This window comes from Salmo trutta, chromosome 36, assembly GCF_901001165.1.
Source record: "Salmo trutta chromosome 36, fSalTru1.1, whole genome shotgun sequence".
NCBI lineage: Eukaryota > Metazoa > Chordata > Actinopteri > Salmoniformes > Salmonidae > Salmo > Salmo trutta.
In genome coordinates this window covers 23,465,733-23,487,309 of record NC_042992.1, presented here as the reverse complement: position 1 = coordinate 23,487,309, position 21,577 = coordinate 23,465,733, and the positions used below count along the sequence as shown (strand labels likewise).

General features: G+C 45.5%; 1 protein-coding gene across 1 annotated transcript in view; it reads left to right on the top strand.

Annotated features, from left to right (window-relative positions):
• LOC115175681 (endonuclease/exonuclease/phosphatase family domain-containing protein 1) overlaps positions 1 to 21,232 on the top strand; it is a 28,749-nt gene extending 7,517 nt beyond the window's left edge. Inside the window, exons 2-7 of the mRNA XM_029735114.1 lie at positions 7,502 to 7,553; positions 16,017 to 16,127; positions 19,722 to 19,850; positions 20,008 to 20,140; positions 20,309 to 20,503; positions 20,736 to 21,232. Of these exons, the coding sequence (XP_029590974.1) occupies positions 7,502 to 7,553; positions 16,017 to 16,127; positions 19,722 to 19,850; positions 20,008 to 20,140; positions 20,309 to 20,503; positions 20,736 to 20,923 (808 nt within the window). The 3' untranslated portion in view covers positions 20,924 to 21,232. The remainder of the gene's footprint in view (positions 1 to 7,501; positions 7,554 to 16,016; positions 16,128 to 19,721; positions 19,851 to 20,007; positions 20,141 to 20,308; positions 20,504 to 20,735) is intronic.
• The last annotated feature ends 345 nt before the right edge of the window (positions 21,233 to 21,577 follow it).

Sequence of the window (21,577 nt, the reverse complement as noted above, 5' to 3'; positions counted from 1 at the left end):
TAGTTAGCTATTCAAAGGTCAGTCGATCAGTCTTGTAATGTAATCACCCAATGATTCCCATCACCACACAATCTCTGGACAAGATCCTCTCCACTTCTGAACAGATTACTGGTATTACAGATCAACTGTGTTCTCTCGCGTCTAATCTTGAAGCATTATGTTCTTTCCATACATATTTATCCATGGAAGAAGTGGTCAGAAAGGGATTTTTAAGACCTGAATGCCAAAACATTTAGGATGGAGGTCCTCAAAGTTGACCCATTTTTGCATACCCTACCATGAGACGTCCATGCCTTCATCACTGAAAAAGATAAATCGTTGAGTTTGATATCATTTAAAAGATTACAAACAGTGTTGTCAAACTATATTTTATACATTCTTGAAAAAACACAGAACCCTGTATTCAAGAGCCACTGGTGGGCACAGCACAAATACCTCCAATGTAAAATAGGGTCTAAGTTACAACGAAAATTGTAACAAAATCAGAGTTTACGTGTTTTTAGATCATTTATGTTAAAGGCAGGTGTTGGCGCTGCCTGCCTGCCACTTACCATGTTAATCCCTGTCCTAGTGCATGAAGGGAAGGCCACATCTACATCTCACCCGCAACAGCAGGTCCCCCTGCCAAAACAGACAGCATGACTATGTGCTGGACTCTACTGCAATGGTACACACCCTCTGTGCATCCCAATGAAATCTGGAGCTATCGGAGAGGCACCGTTTCTCTCACCCCTGTCAGCGTGTTTTGTGTGTGTGACAGGATTGATGCTGAGGTCATGAGCGGTGGTGTTGGGGAGGTCGCCGCTGACAGGAATGTATGTGTGTGTGTGTGTGCTCAAAACACTCAGCGCAAGCTCCAGAGGGAGAAGGTGCTGGTGGAAAATTCCATCAGCGCAGCAGTTTGTGGCAACAGACTGTGTGTGAGAAGCATTGCCCAGAAAACACTGCTTCTGTCAGTGCCAGGACAGGAGCCATCATTCCCAGTCCCTCCTGTAACAGTTTACACTGGTACACTCTGCCTTGAAACCAGTATTGCACTGGTTCTCAATTGACCTAAAAACCAAGCTACACTGATACACCACTATCTAGTACAGTAGACTCTGAGACAGGATTATTCCAAGGTGACCTTCGTGCTGCAGCTCATTAATTTTAGTTACAAAACGATATCAGTGTTATCAGATTTACTCTTATCTGAGAGGTACAGACTGTTTTCCTTCATTGTGTATTCAGTGCGCGTGTGAGCGTACGTATACAGTAGATTTCCTACCCAAGTAAATCATTCTAAGTTTCTGCGTGACAGTGGTTCTTTTTTCCATTGTAATGACATTGAGGGATTCCAGTTTCTCTGAGCCGTATATAGTGTGACTCAGCTCTCCCTCTTCTCTGATGCAGTGTGGATCTTTATGACCTTTGCTGCAAGCCCCCTCCAACTTTTTTTCATTCTGTGTGTGCGTGCGTGCACACACTCTCACTTGTTTGTACATTGCAGTAGAGCCCTTTACTCATTCTTTGTAATGTTTTTTTTGGTGCTTGCCTTAATCGTTGACAGGGTGCATTTGTTAATCTGCCTATCCTGTCGAGCTGTGAGGAGAATTGAGTGAGGATTGGAGGACTTTGAAGACGTTATCCTGTTTTATATATTTTGTTACGTTACAGCTTTATTCTAAAATTGATTGAAGAGGAACGTTTTTTATTTAATCTACACACAATACCGCATAGTGAAATTTTTTGGGGGGACATTTTAGCAAATGTATAATAAAAAAAAAAAAACGTATTTACATAAGTATTCAGACCCTTTGTTAAGAGACTCGAAATTGAGCTCAGGTGCTTCCTCTTTCTATTGATCATCCTTGATGTTTCTACAACTTGATTGGAGTCCACCTGTGGTAAATTTCAATTAATTGGACATGATTTGGAAAAGCACACACCTGTCTATATGAGGTCCCACATTTGACAGTGCATATCAGAGCAAAAACCAAGCCATGAGGTCCAAGGAATTGTCCCTAGAGCTCCGAGACATGATTGTGTTGAGGTACAGATCTGGGGAAGGGTACCAAAAAAAATTCTGCAGCATTGAAGGTCCCCAAGAACACAGTGGCCCCCAACATTCTTAAATGGAAGAAGTTTGGAATCACCAAGATTCCTAGAGCACCATCCCTACAGTGAAGCATGGTGGTGACAGCATCATGCTGTGGGGATGTTTGTCAGCGGAAGGTACTGGTAGACTGGTCAGGATGGAGGGAAAGATGAATGGTGCGAAGTACATAGATCCTTGATGAAAACCTGCTCCAGAGTGCTCAGGACCTCAGACTGGGGTGAAGGTTCACCTTCCAACAGGACAACGACCCTAAGCACAGCCACGACAACGCAGGAATAGCTTCGGAACAGGTCTCTAAATGTCCTTGAGTGGCCCAGCCAGAGCCCCGACTTGAACCCGATTTGAACATTACTGGAGACACTTGAAAAGAGCTCTACAGCGACGCTCCCCATACAACCTGACAGAGCTTGAGAGGTTCTGTAGAGAAGAATTGGGGGAACTCCACAAATACAGGTGTGCCAAGCTTGTAGCATCATACTCATGGCTGTAATTGCTGCTAAAGGAACTTCAACAAAGGACTGAGTAAAGGGTGTGAATACTTATGTAAATGTTATTTCATATATATGTTTTTACTTTGTCATTATGGGGTATTGTGTGTAGATATTTTTAAATCAATTTTAGAATAAGGCTGTTTCGTAACAATGAAAAAGTCACGGGGTCTGAAGCTGTTTGAGAGAATGCAAAGTGTGCAAAGCTGTCAAGGCAAAGGGTGGTTACTTTGAAGAATCTCAAATGTAAAATATATTTTAACACTTACTACATGACTATGTGTGTAATTTCATAGTTTTGATGTCTTCACTATTATCCTACAATGTAGAAAATAGTAAAAATAAAGAAACCCTTCAATGAGTAGGTGTAAACTTTTGACTGTGTGTGTAAATTACACTCCTGTAAGGTCGTGGTCACACTAGCATCAGGTCCCGTGTGCGCTGTGGCCAGGTCACCCGTGGTCAGTGCAAGGAGGCAGTGGAGTCCCAGAGGCTTTCTATTGTAGCCTCACATTGTGTGATCACACCTCGAGAAGAGGAAGGGAAGGGCTGTTGTCACCCTCCTAGAGAGCTCTGGCTCCAGACCTGTTTGTGTTCACTATCTCTGATTGCGTAGTTCCTGTTTGGAGACCAGAGATGTCAAGATCTCTCTCACAATCTATTATGAAAGAATTAGGGTTTTAGGGTAGGGTGGAAGCTCTAGTGTGGTGGGTAAGCAAAACCAATTGAAGACCACAACCAATACAGCTAAAAAAAGTTCCTCAAGTGCTGGTTATGGAGTGTTCCTTTGCAAATGGGTCCATAGTACATTATGTAATTTGTCTCCATTTACTATCAGTCGATATATTACTGAAATAGGAGACTATCTCTGGGTGGACCCTCTGCTGTCTGTTCTTATCAGTTTAGTCTCATCGGTCATCCCTGCCTTCACTCGTTTATGCTCTTCATGTCATTCCCTCCCTCTTTTTATGGACTGGGAGCTCCTGTGAACCACCACCTCATCCGTCCCTAGCCGAGAAGACCGAGAGGCTAACGTTGACACGTTTATTTTTTCCCTTCTACTTATATTAGTAGATGCGGCGTTGCATAATGGGTCAAAGTCAGAACAGATGCAACAGCAGTGTTGTGTAATGTTCTATAATAACTGCTGGAAAACAGCCAACCTACTGTGCTTGAGATGTGTTTTGGAGTAGAGAGTGGCAGGGTACGAATCCTGCTCGTCGCAAGGTCTCCAGTCCACTTCTCCAGTCACATCCACAGTGACTGAGCTGTATGCTGGAATTAGAAAATCAGTCTAGGCTTAGCTGTCCTGTCTGTCTCCTGATATAAACTCAGCAAAAAAAGAAACGTCCTCTCACTGTCAACTGTGTTTATTTTAAGCAAACTTAACGTGTAAATATTTGTATGAACATAAGATTCAACAACTGAGACATAAACTGAACAAGTTCCACAGACAAGTGACTAACAAAAATTCAATAATGTGTCCCTGAACAAAGGGGGGATCAAAAGTAACAGTCAGTATCTGGTGTGGCCACCAGCTGCATTAAGTACTGCAGTGCATCTCCTCCTCATGGACTGCACCAGATTTGCCAGTTCTTGATGTGAGATGTTAAACCACTCTTCCACCAAGGCACCTGCAAGTTCCCTGACATTTCTGGGGGGAATGTCCCTAGCCCTCACCCTCCGATCCAACAGGTCCCAGACGTGCTCAATGGGATTGAGATCCGGGCTCTTCGCTGGCCATGGCAGAGCACTGACATTCCTGTTTTGCAGGAAATCAATATGGTTGGTGGCATTGTCATGCTGGAGGGTCATGTCAGGATGAGCCTGCAGGAAGGGTACCACATGAGGGAGGAGGATGTCTTCCCTGTAATGCACAGCGTTGAGATTTCCTGCAATGACAACAAGCTCAGTCCGATGATGCTGTGACACACCGCCCCAGACCATGATGGACCCTCCACCTCCAAATCGATCCTGCTCCAGAGTACAGGCCTCGGTGTAACGCTCATTCCTTCGATGATAAACGCGAATCCGACCATCACCCCTTGTGAGACAAAACTGCGACTCGTCAGTGAAGAGCACTTTTTGCCAATCCTGTCTGGTCCAGCGATGGTGGGTTTGTGCCCATAGGCCACATTGTTGCCGGTGATGTCTGGTGAGGAGCTGCCTTACAACAGGCCTACAAGCCCTCGGTCCAGCCTCTCCGCAATAGACTGAGAGTCTGAGCACTGATGGAGGGCTTGTGCGTTCCTGGTGTAACTCGGGCAGTTGTTGCCATCCTGTACCTGTCCCACAGGTGTAATGTTCGGATGTACTGATCCTGTGCAGGTGTTGTTACACGTGGTCTGCTACTGCGAGGACGATCAGCTGTCCGTCCTGTCTCCCTGTAGCACTGGCTTAGGCGTCTCACAGTACGGACATTGCAATTTATTGCCCTGACCACATCTGCGGTCCTCATGCCTCCTTGCAGCATGCCTAAGGCACATTCACGCAGATGAGCAGGGACCCTGGGCATCTTTCTTTTGGTGTTTTTCAGTCCGTAGAAAGGCCTCTTTAGTGTCCTAAGTTTTAATAACTGTGACCTTAATTGCCTACCGTCTGTAAGCTGTTAGTGTCTTAACGACCGTTCCACAGGTGCATGTTCATTAATTGTTTATGGTTCGTTAAACAAGCATGGGAAACGGTGTTTAAACCCTTTTCAATGGAGATCTGTGAAGTTGTTTGGATTGTTGCGAATTATCTTTGAAAAACAGGGTCCTGAAAAAGGGCCGTTTTTTTCTTTTTTTGCTGAGTTTATATTAATGCACTGGATCCCTGGTTCCAGAACTAACTGTGAAGGTTGAGGAGTCGAGAGGTGAAGATAACAGATTCCACAGCGTTCTGGATCTGCGGGGTGAGGGGCCTAACGTGAGAAACGTTTCCCCAGGCTGTTGCATGGTGGTAGAGAGAGGGAGTCCACTGCCCTGTGGGTGGTGCTGTCTTGGGGAGTGATTGAGGGCCCAGTGAAGCAGCTAGGTGGAGTGAGCACCTATGGGACCTAGCACCAGGTGAAGTAGAGACCACAACTCAGACCTCCATATTGATTGATTGCCCTGATGCAGAAAATGCTAATTGAGGATGGTGCTTCTTGCAAAAGGATAATGTGGGCAGTGTACTAAGGGGAGAGGGAGGAGGTATGGGCTTGAATAATACACCATTGTGAAGCCTGACTGAATCTGTGTGGTTGGCCACTCACCATCTTGTAGGACCACAAATTATGTTGTGACAAACATCCCCTCAGCCAACGCCTTCTCAACATTTTGCTGCATCACATGACATGTCTATCACAACTACGCAGAACCAACTCATTTAAGGCCGTTATTATTACGGCCACCGACATTTGCCACATATCGTGATTGTGTCTTACATCATAACTGTTATCCCAACATATTGTCTCCGTTCATGGAGTACATGTGGGCCACAGCAACCCACCATGTAACCGGCCCACTTTCACAAATACTTTATGAAAGAATGCAATCTGTTGAAAGGCTCTCTTTTTTTAATGATCGGCGTGGAGCTAAGCTTGTGGTGGCCTCTGCAGCAGCGTTTCACAAATAGAAACCCCCTGCCTATGCAACCTCATTTCGCTGCCTCTTTTTAGGATTACTGTGTGTGTGTGTGTGTGTGTGTGATTACCTAGCACATAGAGAGCCTCTTCAATAGGCATAAAATACACTCGACTACATGTAATTATCTAATTAAAGTTAATCAGCCTTGATCAATACTGTGGACGGGGCCATAAAACACTACCTGGTCGGCATTGGAGCCTGAAGATGTGCAGTAAAACGTGAGGAGGCGCTGTGAAATATTTCCATAATGGACATAATGTAACAGTGGTGTGTGTGTTATCTCATATGTGAAATAGGCCTGTGAAATACCTCTTCTGTTACAACTGTAGTCCATAGTCTAAGCCCTCCGTTGAAGATAAAAACAATTAGAAATCCCATTATCAAATGAGGTTTCTCTGGGGCCTATTCGTTTTAAACAAGTCTGAATGAGTCAGTGAACGAATGAGGAATGTTCAGTTTGCTCATTTAGTTAATAGACAGCAGTGAGGGAGACATGAAAACCGTGTGTGTACAGCAGGATAGAGAGAGATGAGATAGTGGCCTAGCCGGAGGGAGAGAATAGTGCTTTGCCCTTTTTTTTTTATTACGCTTACTAGTGGGCTGGAAAAACAATTAGAAAGTAAATGGATGAATGTTTACGAGATAAAGTAGGTTCCATGCTATCTCTGCACCAATGTGTTTGTATATAACATCTCCTGGGCTTGTCACTTTTATTTTTGTAATTGCTCAAGGGCACAGACAGATTTTTCACCTAGTCAGCTCAGGGATTCGAACCAGCAACCTTTCACTTACTGGCCCAACGCTCTTAACCACTAGGCTACCTGCCACCCGTAGTTCAGTCTCCTCTCCCCCCTCTGCTATTCTCTGCATAATAAATGATTTGCATGCATCCGAAATGGCACCCTATTCCATAGTGCACTACTTTAGATCAGAGCCGCTGTGTATAGTGCACTATGTAAGGAATAGTGTGCCATTTCAGACGCAACCATTGAAGCTAATCACATGGTGCTTCAAGGGAAAAGACTCGTTATGAGTCATGTTATGTGTTGTAGAGACGGGAGCATCCTGGATGTGGACGGAGGCCCTCTGTGTTTACTCAACTTTTGTGGTTGTTGTGTAAATAATGCATTGGCCTCTCTCTATTACCAGAAGTGTGTGTGTGTGTGTGTGTGTGTGTGTGTGCTACCCTATCATATGGCTAATAATAACACAAAAGTCATCTTGGATAACAGAGATTAAATCACCACTGTTTTATTGATGCATCCATGTGTCTTACACCATCTTTCTGTCTAATTTTCTCTCTCCAGCATCAAGTTACTGGCAGTCCAAGACCTGGTAGATCAGGAGGCCCTTGACAAGGTACAGTGTAGCAATCCCTTACTTCACCTACTAGATAAAATACAATTTCTTATTGATTTGGGGAGCAAAGCCTTGTGTACCTATTAGTCCACCAGTACAGATCATCTTTATGTTCGTGATAATTATGAGATGCTCTTGACAGTAAAAACATGTAGCGATCCTCCCTCGATTGCTGTCTCTCTCACCCACTTAACCTTCTGTTCTTTCTCAAATAAGCATAATTCTCTTTCTCCCTCTCTCACACTCACACAGCTGTTACTAAAAGTCTGCTCCAGCACTGATATAAACACCAATATCATCTAGACACTGGCCAACATTTACTTGTAAACACACAAATGATCTTCAGACTAGATCTGATCTGTTATCTATACGTCTATCCATTTAACTGAGTGCATATTCACCAAACATCAGCCCCGAGATATGACATTCTCTGATTCTGTCCACAGCTACATTCTCCTGACCTCAATACCAAAGTAGACCACAGATGTGCATAGACAGCCCCTAATGGGTTGACGACATTACATAACATCCAGTAATGGAGAAACAGACATTCTAGCGGTATACAGCAGCATACCAGGGCAGTGTCCCCCACCTCTATCTCCTCGCACTCGTAAAGAAGACACCCTCTCCCTTTCTCCACACCTACCGTAGCAACTACTGACTTATTTATAGCGGTGAAAGCACAGGAGATTGGCTTCACAGTTCACACACTAAATGTTTGCCTTAAAATAGAACATAGTTTACACCGAGGGAGAGCGAGGGGGAGAGAGACCGTATGTGATGTGCTCCTGGAGAGAGGACTATGTCGGCAGAGCTGCTCTCTCACAGAGAGAGTTACATAGAGAAAGGTCCTCTCTAAAGAGAGGGATTGATAGTTTCTCTCTAAAGAGAGAGGAGGGAAGGGAGCTGAGGGGAAAATATAGGCGGAGGGAAGGAGGTTGCTCTATGAAGAGAAATTATCCATCGATTCCTCTTTCCGCTCGTCTTCCACAGATAAAATGTTCACTCCCTCCCTCTATCTCTGCAGTGCAGGCAGTCAGTGAGTCACGAAGTGTGAACGGTTCTGAATGCACACTATGTCCAAACCCAAAGGCTACGCAAGCTGTCAGAGACTCTGTCGCTGCTCTAACATCACATCTGTCCTCTTTGTCTCATTCCCCCAACTAATTCATCAACTCCTTGCAGGGATTCTTTAACTCTCCAATGGAATTACACAAATTGAATGTTAGGTCAAATTCCAAAACTGAAATTACTTTTTAGTTTTTTCACCTTTTATTTAACCAGGTAGGCTAGTTGAGAACAAGTTCTCATTTACAACTGCGACCTGGCCAAGATAAAGCTCAGCAGTGTGACACATACAACAACACAGTTACACATGGAATAAACAAACATACAGTCAGTAACACAATAGAAAGGTCTATATACAGTATGTGCAAATGTAGTGAGATTAGGGAGGTAAGGAAATAAATAGGCCATAATGGTTTCATAACATCCAGTTTAGAGTTCCCCCTATAATCAGACAAAACAAGATCGAACTGTAGATTCATACAGTGCATTCAGATAGTATTCATACCTCTTGACTTTTTCTGCATTTTGTTACGTTACAACCTCATTCTTAAATGGATAATCTATCTACATGTATTACCCCGTAATGAGAAAGCGAAAACATGTTTTTAGAATTTCTTGCAAATTTATTTACATAAATATTCAGAACCTTTTTCTATGAGACTCAAAATTGAGCTCCGGTGCATCTGGTTTCAGTTGATCATGTTTGATGTTTCTACAACTTGATTGGAGTCCAGCTGTGATAAATTGAAATGATTGTTCATGATTTGGAAAGGCACACACCTGTCTATATAAGGTCTCACAGTTGACAGTGCATGTCAGAGCAAAAACCAAGCCATGAAGTCGAAGGAATTGTCCGTAGAGCTACAAGACAGGATTGTGTCGAGGCACAGATCTGGGGAAGAGTACCAAAAAATATCTGCAGCATTGAAGGTCCCCAAGAACACAGTGGCCTCCATTTTTAAATGGAAGTAATTTGGAACTACCAAGACTGAGCAATCAGGGGAGAAGGGCCTTGGTCAGGGAGGTGACCAAGAACCCAATGGTCACTCTGACAGAGCTCCAGAGTTCCTCTGTGGAGATGGTTGACCTTCTGGAAGGTTCTTCCATCTCTGCAGCACTCCACCAATCAGGTCTTTATGGTAGAGTGGCCAGAAGGAAGCCACTCTTCAGTAAAAGGCACATGACAGCCCGCTTGGAGTTAGACACCTAAAGGACTCATGAACCATGAGAAACAAGATTCTCTGGTCTGATGATTGAACTCTTTGGCCTGAATGCCAAGTGTCACGTCTGGAGGAAACCTGCCACCATCCCTACGGTGAAGCATGGTGGTGGTAGTATCATGCTGTGGGGATGTTTTTCAGTGGCAGGGACTGGAAGACTAGTGTCGTGTCTTTGGCTATGCCAGATTAAGTGATATGACATGCTATTCTATAAAATAATTTCTCTGTAATTAATATTACCTGATTTAAGCTAATCAGGTAAATGTAATTAACTACAAATTCAGGGCACCACGAAATAATGTTTATAGATCTGTTATCTTCTGAATAAACCCTTAAAGACCTAGTAATCTTTTACATCGTAGCAGTCAATATTTAATCCTCGCCTTATTCAGTCTCATCTGAAAGTTGTAAATTCTTGGTTATCTTCACGAACCCTGGCTAACAAGTTGAATCAGCAATACAAAATTTGGTTTAATTATTTATTTACTAAATACCTAAATAATCATACAGAATTACATGTACACAGAATGAAAATTTCAAAGTTTCACACCAAGTTGCCATACTTTTAAGCTTGTGCTATATTCTGGCTGGTATAGTCGAAATTCATCCTTTCAGCGTGTCGATCATCACCTTCACATTGAACACGATGATAATTTAGTTAGGTTATTATCTGAGCCCTTTTGACGTAAGACCGTCGTCCTCACGACCTCGGAACAGGAAGTTAGATTTTCGCCAATGGGTTTATATAGTGGTGAAGAAAAGGGCGTGTTTCATAGTTTACAACCAATGTCTGTTTACTTGGTCGGGGCCTCTGAGTGAGCAGAGTTTACTCTATGACAACCAATTCTCTCCTTTAGAAGCTAAAATTACATTTAATCTTTCCACAAATAGTTTCATATTTAAACATTTCAATTGTGCAACAATTCCATGTGAATCTGATAACTAGAATGTGTAGACTTTCCAGGATACAGTTTGTCGTCCTCTCATCAGGAATGATGTCTCAGACGACAACTGAACTGTCATCATATTCATTAAGTACCAATGCATATTTTCAACTGGTTGGATGACCGAAATATGGTTATGTTTCCCACCTTTTGATGTTACCAGATTCTATGTTAACAAAGGGATTTTCAATAGTCACATCGGTAGAGAGAGGAAAATGGGGAAAGGTATTTATGGGGGTCATAAACCTCCCCAACAGGCCAACGTCATGACACTAGTCAGGGTCGAGAGAAAGATGAACGGAGCAAAGTACAGAGAGATGATGAAAAACTGCTCCAGAGCTCGCAGGACCTCAGACTGGGGCAACGATTCACTTTACAACAGGACAACAACCCTAAGTACACAGCCAAGACAACGCAGAAGTGGCTTCGGGACAAGTCTGAATGTCCTTGAGTGGCCCAGCAAGAGCCCGGACTTGAACCTGATCAAACATCTCTGGAGAAACCTGAAAATAGCTGTGCAGCGATGCTCCCCATCCAACCTGACATGGCTTGAGAGGCTCTGCAGAGAAGAATGCGATAAACTCTCCAAATACAGGTGTGCCAAACTTGTAGCATCATACCCAAGAAGTCTCCAGGCTGTAATTGCAGATTGAACTGCTGCCTCCAGGGGTGATGGCACTACTACTGGACAAACCCCCAACACAAATACATTATTTGATTGGCTTTCTATTGGTTTCTGTCATTTGTTTACCTTTAATCTCTGCAAATATGGTCAACACATCTTATGAGTTGTCCATCTGTGATGCAGCATCACACACCACACGCTATGACACTATGACTAAAGCAGCAGTTTGAGTTGGCATATTTACTGACAGTTGACATTTTTCACTGTTTAGTCATTCTAAGCATGTGTAGCAGTCGTGGTCACTGTTTTCTTGTTCTGTCTTGTAGTTAAGGAACCTTCTGTGGTTTATGGTGAATTACTGAGCAATGATTAATCTTTTCCCCTAAAAGATTATTCTTGGTGTTCTTCTAGTTGTTTACCGGGATTTGCTAGTGTAAGGTTCAAAAGAACTTGACTGTGTCAACCTGAGTTACATTAAGGCTGAGGCTGACTGACGGGGACTTTCACATACACATTTTCTTAGCCCAGTCTTCATTAAACCTAGGTTAAATCTGACCAAGGTGGCTTACCCTTGTTTCACACAAGCACTTGTTAACCCTGGGCTAACCAAACAACAAGCAGTAGTAGAGTAACATGGAGGTAACCATCATCTAGTCAGTTGGCTACATCACAACACACACTATTTACAATTATCACCCTTACGAACACACCCCCACAATATTGTTGTCTATCTTCCCGTTTCACACTCCCACACATTTCCTTTTGTTTTCTTTCCCTCAGACTAGTACTGTATTTATCTATTGTGTAACAGTAGTGAAATGTGGTAGTCGTGTGGATTTGCTATGCTTCCTTATTTCCATGACAACAAGTAACTATCTGGAATAAAGCACTCACTGCTGCTAAAACATCCAATGTCTCCATGGTGACCAGGTACAGTGTTTTATGGCCCCCTGTCCACAGTATTGATCAAGGCTGATTAACTTTAATTAGGGCCGCCCCCCTTTTTGAAGGCCCTCGGATCAACCGGGGGGGGGGGGCGCGCGCTGAGTCAGTCAGTCTCAATGTTGCGAGTTACAATAGGTGCCATTTTGAAATTTGATTGTGGATTAACAGTTTTTCTCTTATGTCAGTCACTGATAGTTAGTCAGTTAGTCCATGTCAGCTAAATATTTTTAGATAGACTAATTTACCAATCTAAACTTGTAGTATTCACGGACGAATAACTGCCAAGGGGGGGCCCCCACCTTTTTTTTTTTTTTTTTTGTCAGTGTGACTAAGATGTCATATTAAAAACTGCAAACATTTCTCTCCGCCCTACGGCAAAATGTGTAGAATTGGAGGAAAGTTGCTTTAAAACAACAACAAAAATCTGACACCCTGTGGCAAAATGTGTAGAATTAAACTAAATGAACTCTAAAACGTAAAAGGAATTTTCTACAGGGGGGGTTTGGCGGCGCAACTGCCACCCGCCGTTCCGATTTTTCTTTTTGTGGCCCCCACCCCATCAAAGTTGCCCATCTTGCTAGATCAGTGGTTCCCAAACTTATGGTCCCGTACCCCTTAAAACAATCAACCTCCAGCTGCGTACCCCCACTAGCACCAGGGTCAGCGCACTCTCAAATGTTTTTTTTTTGTCATCATTGTAAGCCTGCCACACACACACACTATACGACACATTTATCAAACATAAGAATGAGTGTGAGTTTTTCTCACAACCCGGCTCGTGGTAAGTGACAAAGAGCTCTTATAGGACCAGGGCACAAATAATAATAACTAATTTTTCTCTATATTTAGCCATCTTCCATATAAAACCTTATTTGTTCATCAAATTATGAATAATTCGCCACAGGTTAATGAGAAGGGTGTGCTTGAAAAGCTCCACATAACGCTGCAATGAGGGTTCTATTGGAGAGAGTCTCAGTCTTAAATCATTTTCCACAGTCTGTGCCTGTATTTAGTTTTCATGCTAGTGAGGGCCGAGAATCCACTCTCATATAGGTATGTGGTTGCAAAGGGCATCCGTGTCTTAACAGCTCGATTTTCCAAGGCAAGAAACTCTGAGCGCAGCCCAATCCAGAAATCTGGCAGTGGCTTTTGATTTAAATTACATTTTCACAGAACCGCTTATTGCAATTTCGATGAGGCTCTCTTGTTCAGATATCGGTAAGTGGACTGGAGGCAGGGCATGAAAGGGATAATGAATCTAGTTGTTTGTGTCATCCGTTTCAGGAAAGTACCTGCGTAATTGCGCACCCAACTCACTCAGGTGCTTCGCTATATCACATTTGACATTGTCTGTAAGCTTGAGTTCAATTGCACACAAAAAGCATACAATGATGGAAAGACCTGTGTGTTGTCCTTGTTAATGCAACAGAGAAGAGCTCCAACTTATTAATCATAGCCTCAATTTTGTCCCGTACATTGAATATAGTTGCGGAGAGTCCCTGTAATCCTAGATTCAGATCATTCAGGCATGGAGAAAACATTAGTGTGAGAAACTCTGTATCATGCAAGCGGTCAGACCAGGGGAAATTATGGTGAGTAAAGAATTGTAAGCTCGTCTCTCAGTTCAAAGAAACAGGTCAATACTTTGCTCCTTGATAACCAGCACACTTCTGTATATTGTAAAAGCATTAAATGGTCGCTGCCTGTATCATTGCATAATGCAGAAAATACACAAGTTCAGGGGCCTTGCTTTAACAAAGTTAACCATTTTCACTGTAGTGTCCCAAAACGTCTCTCTTTCAAGCTGTCAGACATTCCCTTGGCAGCAAGAGCCTCTCGTGGATGCTGCAGTGTACCCAAGTGGCGTCGGGAGCAACTGCTTGCACGCGCGTTACCACTCCACTATGTCTCCCTGTCATGGCTTTTGCGGCATCAGTACTGATACCAACACATCTTGACCACAAGTCCATTTGATGTCACAAAGCTGTCCAGTATTTTGAAAATATCCTCTTGTGTTGTCCTGGTTTCCAGAAGAGGATGTCTTCCTTAATTGACCCCCCCATAAACGTAACAGACATATACCAGGAGCTGTGCCAGGCCCGCCACGTCTGTTGAGTCATCCAGCTGTAACGCATTTAATTCACTGGCTTGTATGCCAAGCAGTAATTGTTTCAAAACACCTCCTGCCATGTCACTGATGTGTCGTGAAACAGTGTTTGATGAAGTCATTGTCTGTATAGTTTTTTGGGCCTTTTCTCCCAGCATTGTTCCAGCCATATCCACGGCAGCAGGAAGAATGAAGTCCTCCACAACAGTATGGGGCTTGCCTGTCCTAGCCACTCGGTAGCTCACCATATAAGATGCTTCTAGCTCCTTCTTATTAATGGTATCTGTTGCTTTTATACATGTCTTACTATTTTTCTAATTGTCATGTTTCTAAATGTCTGCGCAAGAGTGAAGGTTTCCGGAGAGATAGTAACGGTTAATGTGATTGGATGTTAATTATTTGACTAGGCTACCTGTATTTGACATTGTGTTGTTATTTCGCTGAACACCAGATGGTTCAATTGTATTTTTGGCAGTGAAACGAGGCTACTCAGGTGAGAAAAATACCTCACCCAAATGTACCGCCCCGTTGGAAAATATAAATGTAACAGTTACTGTTTGAAAATGTGAAGGGTAAAAAAAGGATTTTTATTTTGCGTAGCCCCGACGGCATTGCGTACCCCAGTTTGGGAATACCTGTGCTAGATGATTACATTCGCAGGTCTCGGGACCTGTGCCAAGGCCTCCTCTATACCCACGTCTTGGTTCATCCCTGGTTGAGTTATGGCTGTGTGTTTATTGTTCCTGGGTAGAGCTGCCTTCCATCCATCCTTATATCTCCCTCCACTTCTGTCGGATCCAGGCATCAGGACGATAGTAAATCCTGCTTGTTTTCTTCCGGCTGCCATTTTGAAACTTTGTTATTAGCGTCATTTATGGTGAGCTGCTTGGCGCTGTGTCAGCCTGAGTTGGTTCTTGACATTAATGGGGCCGACAGGAGAGGATGATGGGGTATTTATTGATGATAGTCACACTGTTAAAGACCCTCTGCTTTCCTGGTGCCCCATAGGAAAGCTCTCCCTCTGGGACTTATAGTAGACCTAGTAGCAGGTCAGCCAGGAAGAGAAAGAATGCAAGGAAGACTGTCTCCCATTCCATCATTGCCAAACTTCAGTGACCTTTCACACGTTACAACACTACTGGTGTCTGGTGCACCCTGAAATACATTTGGTCACTTCCTTTTCCTGAGTCTCTTTCCTGTAGAATACGGTACTGCTGGAGATCATTTCAAATTGTATCATTTGAGACATTTCAGTTATATCTTTCACTTCATACTAAAACAGTGCTCATTTAATTGTATGTATTTTAAATATCTTCTGTGGCTATTTTAAGAACAGATCGTAGAGGATAAATAAACCGAGACAATAATAGTGTTGACTGTAGATGTGATACGTGATGTACTGCTCTGTGTAGTCATACACACCCTACATCCATTGCAATGCCCACTTCATTGAAATGGAGTGATGAGAATGTAGAATGACTAGTACACTATTTCTAGGGTCTACTGTCCAATCCGGTTTTGTGTAATAATACGTACCCCTCTATTGTGTTGCAGTTCTGTGTGGAACTGAACCAGGGCTCGTTGGACAGCGTGAGGAAGTGGAGAGGACCACGGGGGGTCTGGAAGAGTATCGTCTCTGAGAAACCCACAGGACTGTTCAACAAGGTAGGGTTACTGATTACATCACTGCACTAATTCATATTTTGTTTCTCATTCTGTATGTCTTTCTTGCTTCTCTCTTTCCAACTCTCTCCCGCTCTGTCCCCCCCCCCACAACCCCTCTCTCACATCCCATCTGAAACAGACCATCCGTCTCAATAGTTCACACAGCCATTATCACTAAAACATTTACTAACCATATACACTCTTGAACAACCTTTCTACACTCATTAAACAGAACCGAGTAAGGGGTTGCTATCAGTGACCAGACGTAGCAAAATAGTTCACATCATCTAAGGCCTGCTGTAGGGATCAAAGGTCTAGTACAGTATGATTTAAAAGGTGGTTGATTTATGAGATCCTTTTTAGAGGACCTTTCAGTTCCCAGAATGTCTGTCTTATTGGTTAAAGAATCTCTCTGAGATGACACACACTCTGTCTTCCTGAACCCCAGAAGGAGTAAATAGCAGTGTTTATCCTCAGAGGAAGTTAGTCCTGATATGGACCCTTGATGTAAACTTGAGAGGTATTCTGTGGCGATGGCTCCTGTCAATAAGATGGATAGTACAGATGATGTGGAGGGGGGGGAGGTCGTAAACAAACCCTCCCCTCAGACCTCTAGTACTGTCAGCCTCCCAGCCCTGTCCTCCCCTCTGTCCTCTAGTACTGTCAGCCTCCCAGCCCTGTCCACCCCTCAGACCTCTAGTACTGTCAGCCTCCCAGCCCTGTCCACCCCTCAGACCTCTAGTACTGTCAGCCTCCCAGCCCTGTCCTCCCCTCTGTCCTCTAGTACTGTCAGCCTCCCAGCCCTGTCCACCCCTCAGACCTCTAGTACTGTCAGCCTCCCAGCCCTGTCCTCCCCTCAGACCTCTAGTACTGTCAGCCTCCCAGCCCTGTCCTCTAGTACTGTCAGCCTCCCAGCCCTGTCCTCTAGTACTGTCAGCCTCCCAGCCCTGTCCTCTAGTACTCTCAGCCTCCCAGCCCTGTCCTCTAGTACTGTCAGCCTCCCAGCCCTGTCCTCTAGTACTGTCAGCCTCCCAGCCCTGTCCTCTAGTACTGTCAGCCTCCCTGCCCCGCCTGTCCTCTAGTCACTGCCAGCCTCCCTGCCCCGCCTGTCCTCTAGTCACTGCCAGCCTCCCTGCCCCGCCTGTCCTCTAGTCACTGCCAGCCTCCCTGCCCCGCCTGTCCTCTAGTCCTGCCAGCCTCCCTGCCCCCCCTCTCCTAGTCCTGCCACTCCCAGCCCCCCCTCTCCTAGTCCTGCCACCCTCCCAGCCCCCCTCTCCTAGTCCTGCCACTGCCAGCCGCCCAGCCCCCCCTCTCCTAGTCCTGCCACTGCCTCCTAGTCCTGCCACTGCCAGCCTCCCTCTCCTAGTCCTGCCACTGCCAGCCTCCCAGCCCCCCCCTCTCCTAGTCCTGCCACTGCCAGCCTCCCAGCCCCCCCCCCCTCTCCTAGTCCTGCCACCCTTCCAGCCCTCTCTCTCCTAGTCCTGCCACTGCCTCCTAGTCTTGCCACTGTCAGCCAGTCCTGCCACTGCCTCCTAGTCCTGCCACTGCCAGCCAGCCCTCTCTCTCCTAGTCCTGCCACTGCCTCCCAGCCCTCTCTCTCCTAGTCCTGCCACTGCCTCCCAGCCCTCTCTCTCCTAGTCCTGCCACTGCCAGCCAGCCCTCTCTCTCCTAGTCCTGCCACTGCCAGCCAGCCCTCTCTCTCCTAGTCCTGCCACTGCCAGCCAGCCCTCTCTCTCCTAGTCCTGCCACTGCCAGCCAGCCCTCTCTCTCCTAGTCCTGCCACTGCCAGCCAGCCCTCTCCCTCCTAGTCCTGCCACTGCCAGCCAGCCCTCTCTCTCCTAGTCCTGCCACTGCCAGCCAGCCCTCTCTCTCCTAGTCCTGCCACTGCCAGCCAGCCCTCTCTCTCCTAGTCCTGCCAACTGCCAGCCAGCCCTCTCTCTCCTAGTCCTGCCAACTGCCAGCCAGCCCTCTCTCTCCTAGTCCTGCCACTGCCAGCCAGCCCTCTCTCTCCTAGTCCTGCCACTGCCTCCCAGCCCTCCCTCTCCTAGTCCTGCCACTGCCAGCCAGCCCTCTCTCTCCTAGTCCTGCCACTGCCTCCCAGCCCTCCCTCTCCTAGTCCTGCCACTGCCAGCCAGCCCTCTCTCTCCTAGTCCTGCCACTGCCAGCCAGCCCTCTCTCTCCTAGTCCTGCCACTACCAGCCAGCCCTCTCTCTCCTAGTCCTGCCACTGACAGCCAGCCCTCCCTCTCCTAGTCCTGCCACTGCCTCCCAGCCCTCCCTCTCCTAGTCCTGCCACTGCCTCCCAGCCCTTTCTCTCCTAGTCCTGCCACTGCCTCCCAGCCCTCTCTCTCCTAGTCTTGCCACTGCCTCCCAGCCCTTTCTCTCCTAGTCCTGCCACTGCCTCCCAGCCCTCTCTCTCCTAGTCCTGCCACTGCCAGCCAGCCCTCTCTCTCCTAGACCTGCCACTGCCTCCTAGACCTGCCACTGCCTCCTAGACCTGCCACTGCCTCCTAGACCTGCCACTGCCTCCTAGACCTGCCACTGCCTCCTAGACCTGCCACTGCCTCCTAGTCCTGCCACTGCCTCCTAGTCCTGCCACTGCCTCCTAGTCCTGCCGAGCGCTATTGTGTTGTTAAAATGCTCTGGAATGGAGCTATAACTCTTCTGCTGCTGCTGCCCTGATCTCTTCACTGCTGCCCTGATCTGTACGATTTCAATTTAGTTTTTATAACGGCTTTTGGTGGTGGGGTGTGTGTACGATTTTTTTATTTGTTTTTAGTTTGTGTGTGTGTGTGTGTGTGTGTGTGTGTGGTATCTGCCCTCTGCATATGGTTTAAAACGCTCTTCTGATTTAGCAGCAGCAAGATGGAGCCAGTGGTTATCATATCTGTCTGAGGCTCCACTGCAGTGTCCTAGTTCACTGGCCTTTCGGATCTGACCGACATCTCTCTCAGTATCAAACTGGGCCATCTGCCGCTGGTTCTAGCTATGATGCTGACCGTGCCCCTCTCTTACCCTGCTGTTACCCCCTGTTGCTTTATCTTGGCCAGGTCGCAGTTGTAAATGAGAACTTGTTCTCAACTAGCCTACCTGGTTAAATAAAGGTACAATTTAAAAAATATCCCAGCACATGATACCCTCAGAGAGGCGTATACCCTCCCTGGGTGAGAGAGGGCTCATTCAGCCAACAGAAAGGAGAACTGAGGATATCTACAGTATATGGGCCATATATCCCAGGCTCTTTATATTTAGAGGCTAACCAGGAAACACCCTTAGTGATATAGTACAGAGTCTGAGCTCTGGCTTTGGGAAGTTCACTGAGTTGACTCCAATACTGGTTCAAGGGCATCCTGGAAGTTGAACTAGTCTTCTTTTACTCCTGTCTAGTCCTCCCTTCCTCCAGGGAGTCAGTTATTTGTCTGAGTGTGTCTCCTGTTGTCCTCTCCTCCAGGGAGTCAGTTATTTGTCTGAGTGTGTCTCCTGTTGTCCTCTCCTCCAGGGAGTCAGTTATTTGTCTGAGTGTGTCTCCTGTTGTCCTCTCCTCCAGGGAGTCAGTTATTTGTCTGAGTGTGTCTCCTGTTGTCCTCTCCTCCAGGGAGTCAGTTATTCTGGGTTCCTGTGGGACAGCTCTTCTGGGATTGACCTGAAAGATGCTTCGGTCCTGGAGAGTCCTGTCGTCAACGGGATGCACCCCCACCCCCGGCCGTATCTCGCCCACTTTTATGTAAGTCAACAAGGAGTGTGTTTTTGGTGGGAACTCCCTAAACTGAAATTACGAACAGAACGCATGACTCATTTTATTGCCCCCATCAATACCATTATAACCATATAATGTCCTGCCAGAGAGACTAACATTATGTTAATGGTTAATATGTGACTAGGTTGGATCGTTGGAGATGACAATGGTCAATGTCCACATGAGTGCTGGGGCTTGGGAGTGCAACGGTAAGAACCATCCCTCTGAGGAGGTCAAGGCCCACAGACTGACCTCCAGGATCCAGGACACACTGAAAGGTCAGTAGCTGAAGGTCACCCTATTCTGTCTTTTCTAACCTTACATCCTCTTCCTTTATTCTTGCCATCTTTCTCTTCAGTGGTTTAATGTATTAGTTGAATTGACCTAGTTACAAAGCTAATGTAGCTACATTGCTAATGTCCATCTGTGGTTCATCTGTGTGACAGCTCAGAAGGGCCTGGTGGTGTTGGGAGACTTTGGCTTGCCCCCCCAGAGCAGTGAGCTGGACCAGCTGAGGAAGGAGAGGCTGAGCCCACTGGTGTCCCCTAACATGTTCACCAACATCAGCACCCGCTCCCCCAAGGGATCCCTCTGTCTGGACAACATCTGGGTCAGCAAGTCACTGAAGAAGATCTACGCAGGTATGTCTGTTTTGATATCTACTGATGTAACTGTGTGTGTCGGTGTAACTAGAAATGGTATGAACGCTACATATTCTAACTGCAATAACATACCATTGGCACATGAATGCTAGATTTGAATTTGTCTGTTAGTGTTATGAGCTTGGCTATGGAGGGATTTTAGTGCCACCAGGAATTGAATGTGTTACCCTCTGACCTGTCTATATCTCCATGTGTGTGCTGCCCCCTGCAGGACACTGTCTGGTGGTGCGAGAGGGCCTGACCAACCCCTGGATACCTGACAACTGGTCCTGGGGCGGGGTGGTGTCCGACCATTGTCCTGTCATGGCCGAGTTCTTTGTGGACGTGGCGCAGAAGGTGCTGAGAAACAGAGTTTCCGTGGTAGAGAGAGGAGAAAGTATGTCGAAACATGAGCGGTGACTGCTGCTCGCGGTCGCCACGGAGATACAGAAGGGAGGATGTGATATCAGACTGACTTGACTTTGCCCTGGACTGGTTCCTACTTTGGTCTGGGATTTGCAGTGGATCAAAGGGTGGATTTACCTGACGAATGTGAATTGAAGCACCGAGATTGCCTTTTTAGTTTCCTTTATCAATGTACAGTAGAGACTATCATGACATTGTTTTGCAGTAAATCATTTAAAACTGATACAGTGTGTTAGACATCAGTGTGCCAAAACATTTTTAAAATGTATATGAAATAAAAGGAAATAAACATTCCCTTTCTGTGCTCATCTTTGATATGAGATCCGAGCACAAGCATGTTCAACACGATACAAGCAAACACAACTAATGTGAATTTCACATGATTTTGTTGTACTTGCGCCTGTGACCTACAGTGTATTTGGAAAGTATTCTTACCCCTTCCCTTTTTCCACATTTTGTTACGTTACAGCCTTATTCTAACATTGATTAAATTCATTTTTTTCCTCAGCAATCTACACACAACACCCCATAATGACAAAGTGAAAACAGGTTTTTAGAATTGTTGCACATTTATAAAAATATATTATTTACATAAGTATTCAGATCCTATGAGACTCAATTGAGCTCAGGTGCATCCTGTTTCAATTG